This window comes from Dendropsophus ebraccatus, chromosome 1 (genome assembly GCF_027789765.1).
Source record: "Dendropsophus ebraccatus isolate aDenEbr1 chromosome 1, aDenEbr1.pat, whole genome shotgun sequence".
Taxonomy (NCBI): Eukaryota; Metazoa; Chordata; class Amphibia; order Anura; family Hylidae; genus Dendropsophus; species Dendropsophus ebraccatus.
In genome coordinates this window covers 114,888,764-114,905,620 of record NC_091454.1, presented here as the reverse complement: position 1 = coordinate 114,905,620, position 16,857 = coordinate 114,888,764, and the positions used below count along the sequence as shown (strand labels likewise).

The 16,857-nt window shown below is 40.7% G+C and overlaps 1 protein-coding gene across 2 annotated transcripts in view; it reads left to right on the top strand.

Moving 5' to 3' along the window:
* TBC1D22A (TBC1 domain family member 22A) overlaps positions 1-16,857 on the top strand; it is a 407,989-nt gene that overhangs the window by 64,217 nt on the left and 326,915 nt on the right. For both annotated transcript variants that reach the window (XM_069976977.1, XM_069976986.1), the window contains exon 5: positions 956-1,026. In XM_069976977.1, coding sequence (XP_069833078.1) covers positions 956-1,026 — 71 coding nt within the window. The remainder of the gene's footprint in view (positions 1-955; positions 1,027-16,857) is intronic.

The window sequence follows — 16,857 nt, the reverse complement described above, 5'->3', positions numbered from 1 at the left end:
TGGAAAATAAGCTTTGCATTGTCATAAACACTTTAGGCTTGGGGTATAAACAGCAGGTAGAATGGTTATTTAAGAGCTAAAGCTGCTCTTAATGTAGTGTTTGCATTATGTATGATTAATGTTAGATTGCTTTACCGCTTCTATCCAGCCAGTGGACTATATTGTATCTGTATAGTTTTGCAATTTTGCAAAAACTTGGTGTTTTTTTTTTTGCACCTAGCAAGATCAGGAATGAGATATATTAATAGTTTGGGCGATTACGCACACAGTGATACCAAATATCTTTATTTTAGTTTTTTATTCCCCCTAGGAAACTATGATCAATACCATGATTTCTTATAGGGAGCAATGCAGTACATAGCTACTGCATTGATCCGTGGAACCCTCACTCGATTGCTTCAGGCTGCTAAAGACATTTAAACACCATATAAATGGTGTGAGTGTGTGTGTACAGTATATATATATATATATATATATATATATATATATATATATATATATATATATATATATTATAAAATATGTTTATTTCATGCATTATTTCTTCATGGTTTACAAGTAGGGATGAGTGAGCTTGCCTGGTTGAGTTTGATGCTTAGGGGGAGTACCTCTTGCTGCTCAGGATGAAAAAAGCTTGTTGAAAGGCTGCTCAGGCTTGTTACCTTTAATGTATGTGCACACTACAGAATTCTCACGGATAACAACCCGCGGATTCTGCTGCTCACCCAGCATGCTCTCGCCTGTCCCATAGACTCCATTCTATGCTCAGGCGGATTCCGCTGTCCACTCAAAGAATTTACAAGTATCATTTTTTCCTTTATGACCTGTTCCCTGTTTATAATCTGTTCCTGGCTTTGGCTTCAACAATCTGTCAGATAAATCTCTCTGTGTAAACACACCATAATAGAACTCAATAAATATCTAGATAATTATCATGCTTTCTGTTTTCTCACAGATGAGCTGAGGAAGTTAAGTTGGTCCGGAATTCCGAAACCTGTCAGATCCATAACCTGGAAGCTGCTTTCTGTAAGTGAATCCTTAGCTGCTATCAGAACCCTTTGTGTATCCATGCAAGACCTTTTTTATGATGACAGAATCTTTTATTTTCATTATTCTTGAGCTTGATTTTGATTTTTTTCTTTTTTAGATAAATTAGTTTATTAGGGGAGATGCTGCAGGAAATGTTGGCGATGTGGAGAAAAATGTATTAGTTGTCAGATTTCATCCTCTTTAATATTAATGGTTTTAACTAGTGTCTGTTATATCTGCCAGTTTCAACAGCTGTAGAATTCTGGATGGATTCACTTTGACTGCTCACTCTAGAGAATGTTAAAGAGACTTTATCACTGGATCTCCATGCACTTAACCTCTGTTTAACATTCTGAGCGGTGCATATGAGTGTTTAGCGCTGCTGCTTTTTTTTCCTCCCTCTCTTAGATAGATGCTTTAGACAGCTATCCTTTTTTGACATAACATCAAGTGCGAAAACAAAGTGTTTACATCAGATCGAGTTTATTTTCCAGTGTTTAAATACTTTTTTTTTCCTCATGCCAATGACAGCTAATATGTTTGCAGTTTTGTGGATTTTTATTTAAAATTTTAACTGTTTTAAATAGGAATTTTTACAAGCAAAAAACGGTTGGCTCAATATTTGGGTGTTTTTTGAGAGACTGTTCACCTCACTATTGTCAGGCAGCTGAATACTGTGGTCTATTAGTCTCAGTATACAATCATTTAAAAGGGTTAGCCACTTTATAGTAAAATTGTTCAGTGTACAGTATTAGTAAGTGTACTCACTGTATATACTGACAGCAGCTCCCTGTGTACCTCATAGAGCTAACATCACACTCCCCTCCTCCAGGCTGTGCTGTCCTGCTCTGTGGTGAGGCTGTCGATAAGATGGCCAATATGGAGGAGCATGTTACCATGCCCAGCCCCCATTGTTCTCCATTGGCAAATACAGGCTCAGTGTTGGATACTGGGGATGGGGCATGGTCACATACTTCTCCATGCTCAACCATTTTATGGACAGACTCACCACAGAGCAGGACAGCACTGCCTGGAGGAGGGGAGTTTGATTTTAGCTCTATGAGGTACAGAGGGAGCTTTTGATATTTACAGTAAATGTAGTGATTAGATGTGAGTTGACATTAATAAACATGTTTAGTAAACTTGTTAGTATGCATCAGATAATACCATTGTTAAAGTTCTTCATAAAGTTAGACAAAATTGTGATGTGTATAGCTTTGGAATCGGCACGTTTGATTTAATAAACATAACCATAACTGGTCGCTGTTTTTTTCCCCCAAAGTTAAAATTTGTTGTACAGTGTAATCCTATGGTGTAATAGCGCATGTTAAAAGATCACGATCAGCCGACATGCACAGTGTTGGCTATTCATGGTCTTTCAACATGTTGAAGTGGCCTGATCATGACAGCAATTGTCTGCTGTCTGGAGCAGCGGCAGCAGACTGCTGCTGACTTCAATGGACAGACCCTCCCACTTCTCCCTGCCTGCTTTCTGTGCATGTAATAGCACAGGCAGGGAGATGCGAACAACAGGGAACTCACTTGCCTCTCAATATCATGCCATTTAATACAGCCTTTAGATTTTGGAAATCATAATGACAGTAAATACTCTGGCTAGGACAATAACAATATGTATTCATCTTCCCTGACTTGGTCCAATCCCGCTATCCCACTATAGTGTTAGTTCCCCTGTACTGGAGGGGAACTTTAAACTTACGTAGGGTAGTAAAGGGAGGTGAAAGAGTTTCAAATATTGAATATAGATTAGATATTAAATAGATAATTTTAATCAAGTTTTTCCAGAATTTTTTTTTTTTACCTGGCAACTTCTTTTCATTAGCTTTTTTTTCAAATGTATAGCAATAGAAGTATAGGCTCAGATTAAGGCTTTAGATTGTGTATAAAATAAAGTACTGTAGTATAAACTACCCATAGCAACCAATGACAGCTCAACTTTCATTTTACTGTAAGCTGAACCTGATTTCCATTCTACACACCTTATTAAATTGAAGCCATAGTATTTAACTTGAATGCAGAAGTCTTTAACATTTGCAATGATCTTGTCAAAGTATACATGTCATGACAATATAGAATGCTCTATGCACAATACATTTAACCAGTATTATTCCAGAAGCATTGCTGCCTTTAGCATTAATATAGATAAAGGGCTTAGGATGTGTTCAAGTCCTTGTGTGAGCACACTAGAAATATTATGCCAGGTAGTTTCCAGAATAAGATGCACTCAGCATGTGTAGAGTGGTTTAATACATAGTTTTAATGGTTGAAGAAAAGCCTTACCTAAGAAATATGTATTTGTTAATGTTCAATACCGTTGCATTGAAGCTTTTATGGTGAGTATAATCAAAGTAATGGGTTACTGATCATTATTAAATGAAGTCATGTGTCAATGTTGAGATATTTAAAATTTTATGACGGAATGCTTATGCAGGTTTTAGTCTGTCCTTAAGTTTATGAGCTACAAGGTTTTCTTGCACTCACTGTGATCTTTTGCTTGTCCAGAAAGCATGAAAGGAGTTGTAATTTAAATGATAGCACATAAAATGACAAGCACTTATTCAAATTAAATCAGCAGCCAGCTAAGGTTTAGAATGGTATTATTAAGGGGGGTGTCATGGATCGCTTACTGCAACAGTTTTGATCCCTTAAAATGTTACAAAATGTCAGAAAAGGACAATTTTATCTGTGAGAGAAAAAAAAAATGTATTTCGCATTAAGTGATTTCTGTATGAGAGTAAAGGAATCAAATCTGCACTTAGGCATGCTAGCTATAAACTTTAAAATCATTTTTTGTACCCCTTTACCAAAGTAATAGAAAATCAGGGACACACTGGTCTATATTTTACACATTTTATCAAATTCCCATAGGCAAATAAAAAGTGGGAGACTGTTTTAAACAAATAAAAATTTTGTATAATAATAAGGATATCTAGCTTTACATTGGTTGTCCGGTGAAGTAATATTAAAAGTAGTTGTGAGGGAACCCGATTTATAAAAAAAAAGAACTGCAGTACTCGCCATAGTTGCCCCCCCCCCCCTCCCACTTCTGTGATCTCTACTTCCTGCTCCTCATTTTAAAAACAGGAAATGCATGCATGCAGTTAGGGGACATTGCCTTGTGCTAAGGCTGTGACCAGAAATGAGGGAATCAGTGGAGGAAGACGTGAGTACAGTTGGAATGGCAATGGCTGTGAGGTAAGTATGTTTTTATCTCTCTTCTACTATGGGCCAGACATATGCAGGAGTAGCTGGCCGAGGAGTAGCTATACTGTACAACAGGAACAGAAGCATGAGAAAAGCATAAAGGACCAAAGAAACTACTAACTACCTAACTACTAGTCAGCAGCCAGGCTACTGATCCCCACTTACTGCCTCTCTATGGCATTACCTACATTAGAAGAATAGAAGCTAAAAGTTGATCAGATGTATAGGATGGAGGAACTTTCACAATGGGAGATAAACACATATTCTAATTTTTATATGGTGCCCCTGGGCAGCCTACAGAGGCTTTTAGGCACATAGGACCATGCTGTGATTCTCAACCTTTAATACAGCGGGAGGGACCACTGTTTCATAATAGTAGGACTGGGAATAGGGAATAGTCCCTTCTGTTCATCCAGTAGTGGTACAGTACCAGCCGGATGATCTTTAGCGCCCCAGAGTTCTGATGCAGGCGCATCTGTGCGCGTCCGCATCAGAACTCCCCACAGCACACTATGGAGCGTGCAGCCGGAGCCGCTCGCTCCATAGTGTGCACTGACAGGGTTTTCTAGTGACCGCAGAAAACTGACATGTCAGTTTTCTATGGCACCGTGAGGGATCAAGCCGGGATCCCATAGAAGACTAAGCAACATATCTTCTCGTAAAAAAAAAGTCAGTCCGTGGTTGCCGATTGCAACAATGGCTGTACTTTTACGAAAAGGTACGTTGTGTGAACATAGTCTTAGCTTGTTTTGCACCTGACACCTATACATCTGTATAGCTTTATTTATCTTGGTAACATAACTGAGCTGAAATATGAATATTTATTGTCCTTATTTATATTTAACATAAAACTTATCTTACTCTGTATTGGCGTCTGTAAAATACATACCATCTGTGCAGTTATCGGATTATGAAACAGTTATAGTGTAGAAGTAGAGGTGCTAAAAAACTTTTATTCTAGAGATTGTTAATGTTTGCTTTTCTTTTATTACAAATATCATTTTGAGATTTAAGTTAAAAGACAAAATATAAAGCTTCTGTTCCTAGGATCTGTATAATAGGATCGTTTGTAATGCACAAGCTCTAGCCTTTATTGCCATGTTATAGATACCCTTATCCTTTGTTTCGTTTAATGTCTTGAATAAGCCATGTGGTATTTTATGGAAGGAGGTCTTGAGAAACCAGCTTTTCCTTAAAAAATAGCAGCTGTATTGTACTACTAGAAGAAATATCAGCCTTCTTGGTTACCTTGGTAAGAACTACTTAGTGTTTACTGCTCCATGCCAGGTGGTTTTGCCTTGTAGTTCAAAACTTTCAGGCAGCGATGTGTTTATTGCATTTGAATGTTTTAAGAGGACCTGGAGCCAATCCCAAAAAATGAGACATTGCTATAATTAAAGGGGAACTATCAGCAGGTTAGACAAATGGCTGAGGAGGAAGGTATGTCTTTTACCTTCCTCTGTGCTGTTCCCGTGCAGTTAGTAGTTAAATTCACTGCCTGCCACACAGCCCTGCCCCCATCACGCTAAGCCAGCCCGCTCCTTCTAATCATAATCAATGGAGAAGGCAGGCCGCTTCGGCATGATGGGGCGGGACAGTGCTCCTAATAGTGCTTTGGGCCCTGGATTTAACTACTAACAGCATGGGAACGGCGCTGAGGAGGAAAGTAAGAGACATACCTTCCTCTCCGGTGCCACGTGCGCATTAGGGGGCTATTGGCATTCCTCTGCTGATCGTTCCCCTTCAAATAGCTGAGGGTGCCTTGACTACACACCTTTTTACAGTTTATTGATATGCCATCTGATTCCCTAGATATGTGGGTTTTAATTTGATAAATTAATAGATTAAAGTCAACTTAATTTTAGTAATGGGTGGTGAGTATGTTCATACAGTCACGGTGTATGAACGTTTTACATTAGAGGGGAAGTCCATCGCTAAACATTTATTTACAAAATAACACATATTACAAAGATACACAGCTTTGTAATGTGTGTTATGTAAGTGAATGCCCCCCTTCTTCGTGTTCCCCCCCACCCCGGAAGTGTGGTGCATTATACTCACCGCATTACTGTCGACCCCCGGCCGCTATCTTGGGACAATGACGACATCTTCGGAAGGCCGGCCAAACCGCTCCAGCAGTCCCTCATGCCGCCCCCCCCCCTCTGCCGCATCATCAGCTGCTCAGCCGCAATTGGCTGAGCACAGTTATTCTCAGCCAATCGCAGCTGATGACGCGGCAAAGGGGGGCTGGCATGAGGGACGGATGGAGCGGTTTGGCCGGCCTCCCGAAGATGACGACGTCGACACAAGATGGCGGCCGGGGGTCGACATTAATGCGGTGAGTAAAATGCACCACACTTCTGAGATGGGGGGAACACATAGCACACATTACAAAGTTGTTATTTTGTGAATAAATGTTTAGCGACGCACTACCCCTTTAAGGGACCTGTATGCCTATCACCGCCAGTGTAATCTGGACTGTAATCTGTAGTCATGTGCAGTTGTGCTGACTCCTTCATATAGGGTGGAAATCTGCATGTTTTTCGCAGGTAAAAGCCTCAACTGAATACTTAGCAGGGTGCAGAAGTTTTCAAAATGGAAATGGAAAATTATTTTAAAATATGCAGCAAGCTTTTTCTTTGCCAGAGCTGCCAAAGTGGGCCGTTAGCCCTCATTTACTACATTATGCTTGGTATTTTTGTTCCATCTTCCCTGACGGAATGTTTTGCCCTACTGCTGGTTATTATCCACATCTTTGCTGGGGCTGTTTGTAATTTATTTGGAAAATTTAATAAAACTCAGAATTAAAAAAAAATGCAGCAAGCTATCTTTGTGCATCATGAATTTCAACACTTTAAAGGGGTTGGCCATTTTTTAGTAAAATATTTCAGTGTACAGTATTAGTAAGTGTACTCACAGCATTTACTGACAGCAGCTCCCTGTCTGCCTCATACAGCTAAAATCAGACTCCCCTCCTCCAAGCTGTGCTGCCCTGCTCTGTGGTGAGTCTGTCCATAAATGGCCGACATGGAGGAGCATGTGACCATGCCCCGCCCCCCAGTGTCCAACATAGACATATACAGACTCAGTGGTGGACACTTGGGGGGGGGGGGGGGGCGCAGGGCATGGTCACATGCTCCTCCATGTTGGCCATTTATGGACAGACTCACCACAGAGCAGGGCAGCACAGCCTGGAGGAGGGGAGTCTGATTTTAGCTCTATGAGGTACACAGGGAGCGGCTATCAGTAAATAATGTGAGTACACTTAATATTACTGTATACAGAACAGTTTCACTATAAAGTTGCCAACACAGGGCCGGGACAAGGAATTTTGGTGCCCTGTAGACTGTACACTGTGGGGGCAGCCAGGACCATGTATACTGTGCCCCTTGAATGTAACAGGACCATGTATACTGTACCCCTTGAATGTAACAGGGTCGTGTACACTGTACCCCCTGAATATAACAGGGTCGTGTATACTGTACCCCCTGAATGTAACAGGACCGTGTATACTGTACCCCCTGAATGTAACACACCGTGCCACCTGAATTTAGTAGTGTCACACATGGCATCCTGAGAATATATTTGTCACACACCAGGCTCCTCGGGTATATTGATGGCACACTTAGTGCTATAGGTATAACAGGAATATACAGCGCTACAGACTTAACAAACAGAGAAAATTATGCAGCACAGGAGCCACTATATACTGATTCTGCCACATACACCTACCCTAACCCTGACAGTCACAGCGTCATATACACATCATATACTGATCCTACCACATACGCCTCCCCAATACCATGACAGCAACAGTCACAGCGCCATATAATGATCCTGCCACATACGCCCCCCGTCACAGTGCCATATACTGATCGTGCCACATACGCCTCCCCTATACCATGACAGCAACAGTCACAGCGCCAGATACATATTATATACTGACATGACCCAGTACAAGGATCCAATATAATAAGGAGGCAAAGCATTGGTGTAATGAGGATTAGCCTGTACATAATCAAAAGCTTATAAGTGTTGACCAACCTGTGGCTCCCGAGCTGTGGCAGGACTACAACTCCCATCATGCCCTGACTTTTGTAGTTTTGGAGCAGCTGGTGACCCTCAGGTTGGGGAACAAAGGCTTATGGGAAGTGCTGTGAATAGAGGAGCAGTGCAGGCATATGGGGCAGTGTTATATGGTTTTTAAAGGGATTGAAAATGCGCCCCCTGCAACTTACCACTAGATGGTGCCCTAGGCCATCGCCTACCCTGGCCTACCCTTTGACCCGACCCTGGGCCAACCCCTTTGAATTTAGCAAGTATTAAATCTCAAGGATCCAAATGGGGTAGCACTCATTATGGTATCAATGCATCTTTGTATTTATGGAGACCCAGACCTCCAGATTAGCAGAGGATCCTGCCGTTGATCCGATAGTGGCCTGTCGTGACAGGTACACTTTAATAACCTTTGACATTATCTATGTAATAATTTTACTCTTTTTCCAGTGTGGGCATTTGTCATCTTTTCAGGATGCAGGCTGTTGTCATATTAAAGTTACCAGGACATATATCAGACAGCAGAAGTTTATACAAATATGTGCGCTGATTCAAGTAGTGTAAATGTACTTGAAACCAGTGCTAATGATTTATTATGAGGCTTTCACACAGGGTGCCATTCTCTAATTTGGAGCTGTAAAGGTCACATGACAATGTAATGAACGGACTCATCGCATATTAGCGCTTCTACCTGTCTGGTGTTATTTATTCTGGAAGTAGTTTTATGCAGCAAACATCTGTTCAACATTTTTAAAGGCTAATTAAGTTGAACATTGAAACAATGTGCCTTAAGTTTCCTCAGTTAGAGTAAATACAAAAAAGCGTTAGTGTATTTGATGCATCCACTTTCTTAGTGAGATGTTGTCTCTTATTGGAGCTCTGCTGCTCTTTATATGAGCCGTGGAGAATGTTCCTTTACAATCTAAACGAGGCAAACTCATAATAAATGACTGCTTCTTAATGCCTAAATAGGAACGCATTGATGTCTGCTTTCTGCAGTATTGCAGAACAATTATTCTCTTAAGAAAATATTGTCTCAAAAAAGATACGTGAACGGAATATGCATCATACCGTCTGGAGAACCCATATCTGCATGCTGCTTGAGCAAACATTTCCTCCTATCTAACTTTTTTTTTTTTTATACCTCTTGCACAATTAATTATGAAGAGATACAAAGCTTGACTGGTTAAGGCATTTAGCCTACCGCTTTCATATTCAAGCCAAACATTTTAACATGTTCCATAAAGTACAAGAGCTGCAACTGTGTGTTGCCTACAAAGTGCTTTTGCTCAATGAAATAGAAAGAACCTTGCAGTTATTGTAATAAAACATGCTGAGCGCCTCTAAATTTTGTATTCTTAAATGGTTAATAATGTAAAGTGCCTGAATAGAAAATGAAAAATTTACACATTCTGCCTGCCGACTGAAAACCCATCAGTTACCAACACTTCTCGTTTTTTTTTTCTGTTTGCTGTTCGGAGTGACAACTGCTTCAGAGATTTGTGTCTTTTAGTTTAGCGTTTTCTTGTTTGGCAGCTTTCACTTAAGCTGCATTCTCTAGCCATATGCTGTCAGTGATCCTTCAACATGGCGTGCCAGATACAAATACTGTATATGTGTGTTGAGTAATTTCTAAGTTTGTTGTCATGCATGCATAGAGTCAAAGTTATTGCAGCCTCGCATGTCTGCTTACTTTACTTTCTTTAGTTAGTACGACTATGGGTAAGGTAGGTGGGGAAGTTTCCTGCAAGCATTCTAAGGAATACATTTTCAGCCCTTTTTGTTGTAAAGGATTATATATCGCTGCTATTTTTTTTACCTTAATAGATTGTCGCCGGTGTTGCAGTACTTTTTTTTAAATTGCTGCCCGGTTCCTACGCCCACCCTGGAGCACTGGAAGAAGGCCTCTAGCCCCCAGTGTGACGAAACTCCCTCCCCTCTGTGAAGCGGCTCTAATAGAATTAGAATCAATGGAGCCGCGTCACAGAGGGGATATCGCCACACTTAAAAATACAGCCCTGAGTACATAAGTACTGCAGTGTAGTATCAGTGATCAGAGATTGCACCCTTTAACTGACAACCGAATGATGATATATCTGTTATTCCCACCACACGACAAACTAGTCGTGACCATTTGAGAGAGCCACATATACCTTAGAATGACGCAAGTGACAGGTATGGCCAACTAAAGTCCAAAATGTATTGGGAACTTTAGTCCCCTTCTGGAGAAAAAAAAATAAATAGAAAAAAAACACCTATTTAATAAAGCACTTTATTATTCCCAGAAAGTCAAAAAACAAACCTAAATGTAGCTTGACAAAGGGGAGGTTCTCCCCCAAACATTGCTTCATGCTGCCTAGCATCGCTTCAGCTCCCCTGAAGTGAGCAATGTACAGCCGATAAACGGCATAACTGTCTTTGCACTTGGAATACAGTTGCAATTCTTTGAACGGCAAGTTTGTGTCCAGAATTTATTAAATGGTATGCGTGGGGGTGGGTATTCCAGCTTGCAGCTTTTCAGGATATACAAAAATAAATACATTTTCAGAAATCTTGGAGGATATGTAACAGGTACCATGTGTCTTCTTGACCTACTGTAACTATCTAACAGCTTCAGTCATTTGGAATGGTAATTACAGCTAACAGATTCCCTTAGTCCTGCACCAGTGTTGCCTGTCAACAATCAATTCAGAATGAAAAGTGATAGTTAAAGCTTTCATCAAATTATTTGATTTTATTATTGTTATTATTATTATTATTATTATTATTATTCTTTCAGGACATTGAACCTTTAAGTCTATGGGCTGTAACGTACATAAACATTCTTGGATAGAATATTCTAGTCTGCAGTTGTTATAGTGAAACATTTATTTTTTAATAATTTAGAGTCTTGTAAGCAATGTTAGTCACTTTGTGAAACTTTTATATAAGGTAAAGTCGATAGTGAATAAATTCCCTAATATATACATAAATGAGTCAAATTGTAATTTTATTTCAATTTTTAAAGCACCTCCATCTAATATGGAACATTCTTAGTATCAAATAGAGCATGTTTATTGAAAAGGTCATATAGATGTAACAACTTGAGACATATTCAAAAGATTATGTCATGTAGAAAGAAAGCATACAAAGTAGGTTACAGAAAACCCTTTGATATTGGAAAGCTAGTACAGATTAGAAATAATGTTATGATAAGGTCAGAGATCCCAGGAGTAGAGGTAAGCGAGGTAATGGCAGTCTGTGTAATGGTCACAGAGACAGAGAAGATTATAGGACATAGGAGGACAGCCAAGTAGCCCAAAGCTTAATAAAATGTTCCATAGCATTCAGTTTTTTACATAGCATAGGAGTGTTGACAGGAGAGATGACTACTGGAATAATAAAATATCTGTTTTCTAGTTAATAGCTATGTGGATATGGGCAGCCAATAGAAGACATTGAGATAGTTTAAAGGGAATCTGTCAGGTTAGGTTTGTACCATGTACAGAGCTGCAGATAAATGATAGCTGAAGTGGCACAAAAGTGGTACAGAGCCACAGCATGCTGCACCCCCTCCCCCCTTGACTAGTGATGAGCGAGTACTAAAATGCTCGGGTGCTCGTTACTCAAGATGAATATCTCCCGATACTCGAGTGCTCACTTTGGGTAACGAACCCCATTGAAGTCAATGGGAAACTTGAGCATTTTTGCAGGGGACCCAAGTTCGGTAGAGGGAAGGTCGTGTGAAAACCTGTCAACCTCAGAAAATGATGGAAACACAACAGAAATGGACAGGAAACAACAGGGGCAGCATGAGACTCCACAGACTCTTGTGGAGACTCTTGATTGAGTACTTCATTGGAGTTTTTTTTCACTGTTCTTCTTGAGTTCAGTGATTACTGTGTTTTGTTGACAGCATGTATGGATGCCTCTGAGGCTGCCAAATGGCACCATTATGCCTAATTCTTGTCAACAGCCTGGTTAAAACAGAGGTAGGTATATGAACCACCCAGGGAACCATTAAAACAGAGGTAGCATATGAACCAACCTTAAAATTTAGCCTGACACAGCATTGCGGTGAGAACACAGGGAACCACTTAAACAGAGGTAGCATATCAACCACCCCAAAATTTAGCCTGACACAGCATGGCGGTGTGGAAAGAGTGACCAAGGTAGAAGTGGTAGCCAGTAAGCCTTCCAAAAAATTAAACCAGGCACAGAATGGCAGTGAGGACACAGAGAACCATTAAAAGTAAGTGAGGAAGCAAGTGAGCCTCCCAAAAAATTGGAGTGAGGCCAGGGGCTGGGATTTATAGTGGACACGAACCTAGGTGCTGACAGCTAACTGGCTAGGCCAACTGTCAGTCACCATCAAGGGTACACCTGATGCCAATCGACCAGGGTGGTGAGGCCCTGGCCACGGCTACACACAAAAAAAGATAAAACAGTTGGCTGATTGCCGGGGACGCGATCAGTGGGCCCCCGGCAACCAGTCCCGCTCCTCCCCAGACGTAGTGACGTCAGAGCATGGCAGTGAGGACACAGAGAACCATTAGAAGTGAGTGAGGAAGCAAGTGAGCCTCCCAAGTGAGCCTTGTTAGGCCAGACACAGCATGGCGGAAGAAGACTTGGCTGTTGGCTGAGAATTGAAGGAGGAGGAGGATATTTATTCACTCTCATACTGTGTTCCTCGGCAGGAATGAGAGTGGAAAAGTTCTGTTTGTACCGAGGGTCCAGGAGGGTGAACACACAGTAATCGTTGTTGTAAAAAAAATAAAAAAAAGTTAACCTGAGGGTCACGGGGAAAGACACCCTAATATTAGGTCAGCCATGTGCGCCAGGGTCCCAACACGCAAGAACTCCCTCTCCTCAATAGGCTCAATTTCCTCCTCCTCCTTCTCCAATTCCTCCTCTTCAGGCCATACACGCTCAACAACTAAGGATTGAGCATGGGTACCCTCTTCAGTGGCGGCACCAGTCTGCTCCTCTTCCTCCTCTTCTTCATCCTCCTCATCCTCTACTCCGTGGTGAGAAACTTACGTCAGGGTGGCCTAGCTATCTAGCAGCAGATGTTGTTCACTCGTCTCCTGAGACGAAGGCAAAGTCTCAGACTTCAGGCTGAGCAGAGAGGTTTGAACCAGACACAGCAGCGATCACCGCTGACCATCTGTATTGACTCCTCAAAGGGGCCCAGTACCCCAGGTTTTCACAGGTCGTGTGAAAACCTGTCAACCTTAGAAAATGATGGAAACACTACGGAAATGGACAGGAAATAGCAGGGGCAGCATGCATGGATGCCTCTGAGGCTGCCTATTCGCACTATTACGCCAAATTATGGGCAACAGTATGGCAGTGATCACACAGTGAAGGTTTAAAACAGAGGTAGCATATAAACCACCCCAAAATTTAGCCTGGCACAACATGGCAGTGAGAACACAGGGAACCATTCAAACGGAGGTAGCATATGATGAACCACCAAAAAACCTTGCCTGACACAATTTAGCAAAATCCAAAGATGGTAGAAGGTACTAGTGAAAGGACATTAGAGGACACCCGTAAGATGACATCCACAGAAAATATGGTTCGAAATTCACAAGACAAGGATGCTAAATTGGATTTGACTTTGAATTTGACTGTAGTAGTTGGGGTAACATTCCCTACACCATGTGACTCCCTACTTCTCCCTCCACCGTTGTTTCGACTTTGAATTTGACTGTAGCAGTTGGGGTAACATTCCCTGAATACTGTGACTCCCCACTTCTCCCCCCCACCGCTGTTTCGACTTTGAATTTGACTGTAGCAGTTGGGGTAACATTTCCTGCATCATGTAACTCACCAACTCTCCCCCTAAATTTTTTTTTATTTTGACTTTGACTGTAGCAGTTGGAGTAACATTCCCTGCATCATGTGACACACCACCTCTCCCCCCACCACTGTTTTGATTTTAAATTTGACTTTGACTGTAGCAGTTGGAGTTCCCTGCATCATGTGATGTTCATGGAGTATGGCTGTCTTAGCACAATACTCAACATAACTGCAGAACTGATGTGGCTCAGGCATCCTGGTTTTAATTCCTTGAGGATCTGGCAATTGTCTCATGCAAAGGGATCATCACTTGAGGTCCTACCTTACTAATTATGTGCTGCCCAACAACTAGAATTGTCATTTGTTTCTTTAGTTTAAGCAAGGTCTGATTTTTTTTTTTTATCCTTTTTCCTCTTTTGTTTTGTTATCATTTTATGCCAGCAGACATGACTAATATCTATGGGGAAGATTACACCAAGGATAGCTAAAAGAATCTCCTGTATGCAAATATATAGAGTAAAGTAGGAACAAACTGTGTTCTGTAAATTAACTTAATTTGTCATGTTCTGATCATAATTGCATAGGGAACAATTGATTTTAACAGGTTACGCAATTTTATACCCATGGATGCATCGATTACTTTAAAGGGAACCTGTCACCATGGACACGAGCCCGCCCGACCCCCCTCAGTGCATCCCCGGAAACTTACCCTTTCCGTCATGTTCTGCTCCTGGAGTCGGTCCCGGGACGAAGATATCAGCGCCCGAAGCGGGGCACGTGTGCTGCAGAGATGAGTCTGATGCCCATAGAGAATGACTGCTCCATTCATTCTCTTTGGGCATCGGACTAATCTCAGGTAATTTGCATACAGCGTGCGCACGGCTTCGAGCGCTGATATATTCGTTCCAGGACCGGCTTCAGGAGCGGGACTTGCCGGAAAGGGTAAGTATCCGGGGGCTGCACCAGGGGGTCGGACAGGCTCTGTGCCCGCGTCTCCGGTGACAGGTTTCTTTTAAAGGATACAAACTCATTAATAAGTGTTTATACTACTGGAGTACCCTATTTCTGCATTGTATAAAACATTGTATATTGATGTAAAGACCACACTTCAATTTTATTTAGGCTTAGAACATAGTATAAATTAAAGCTGAAAATCTTAAAAAGGAAAACCTTTACAAAAGAAAACAATAGGTGATCTAGGTCTCCCTGACACAGAACTATAAAATTGTGCTTTTTATTTGCTATTCTTGATTGACTTATTAATAATGGGGGGTCTCTAGGGTTCGGACCTAGAAATCATTAAAGTCTTGGAGGACTACCTTCATCTGCTATGGCATCCCACCAACTCAGACATTAAATTCTTTACTAATTTACTGCTGAAAGGCACATTACCATCTTAGAGCAAAATATATAAATTCATGATCCAAATCTCTCACTCCCTAAACTTTGTCTCCAGCAGCTCATAGTAATCGAGCTCTGATCTCATAGATCAATGCAGTACATATGTACCGCTTTGATCTCTATGAGAGATCAGTACAGTTATCATAGACTTGCCCCGCACGGTAAACGGCATAATCACAAAGAATACCAAAACGCAAAATTGCTGATTTTTGGTCACTTCAAACCCAGAAAACTTGTAAGAAAAATCTATAAAAAGTTCAGATCATGGTGCAAAATGACACATTACACAGGCTTATAGACTAAAAAATAAAAGCGTTATAAGGATGGTAATAGAGCAGTTTTAAGAACATTTAGGGGGATATTTACTAACAAATCTAAAAACACAATTTTGTCAAAGATGTTTTGGCATAATTTCCAATCTAATGTGTTTAGTCAAATTTATGTAAATTGTCTAAAAGCATAGTAATGTCTCTTAAAAATAATGGTCTTTTAGTTAGTCTTATAAATTCACCTGGTTTGGAGCAGACGTAGCGATGCGCCAATATATGCAACTTTTTAAAAAATTGTGCAGATAATAAATTTAGCTAAAAAAGAATTCTGGCGCACTTTCGATCTAATTAACAACAAAAAATCTAATTCAAAAAGTCGCATCTAATTTGGATAGTCTTGTCTAAAAAAGCTTAATAAATTCATATTAGATTTATTTTGAGCGCAAACTAGATATATTAGACTAAAAACAGGCGCAATTAGTTTGATAAATGTCCCCCTTAGTTAAAAATAAATAAAATAAAATATTTAATAGTCGTCAGATAAAGTAAAAGTTGTATAAATTGCCTATCATTGTAATCGTACTGACTTGAGGAACATTGAAAACATGTCAGTTTTACCATAGGGTGAACGGTGTAAACACGAATCCTCAAAATTAAGAAAATTGTGGGGTTTTTTTCCGAATTTCACCCCACAATTCCCCCCCCGGTTTTGCTGCATATTTTATAGAAAAAAGAATTCTATCATTGCAAAGTATAATTGGTGTCGCAAAAAATAAGGGCTCATATGGGTCTGTAGGTTAAAAAAATGCAAGTGTTATGGCCTTTTAAACACGAGAAGGAAAAAACAAAAGCTCGAAAATTAAACTTGGCTCTGTCCTTAAGGAGTTATCTAGCAATGGCAAGGGCTTAAATTCACTGCTCAAGCACTCTAAATTAAGCATGTAGTTCACAGGTAGATATCCTTTGCGTCCAATATACTTACTAGGAACTGATTCGTATCGTCTAAGGGTGGGTCCACACTGAGGAATCTGAGCTGAGAAGGCAAAATGTGACCCTACTCTTAAAGCGACTCTGTACCCACAATCTGACCCCCCCC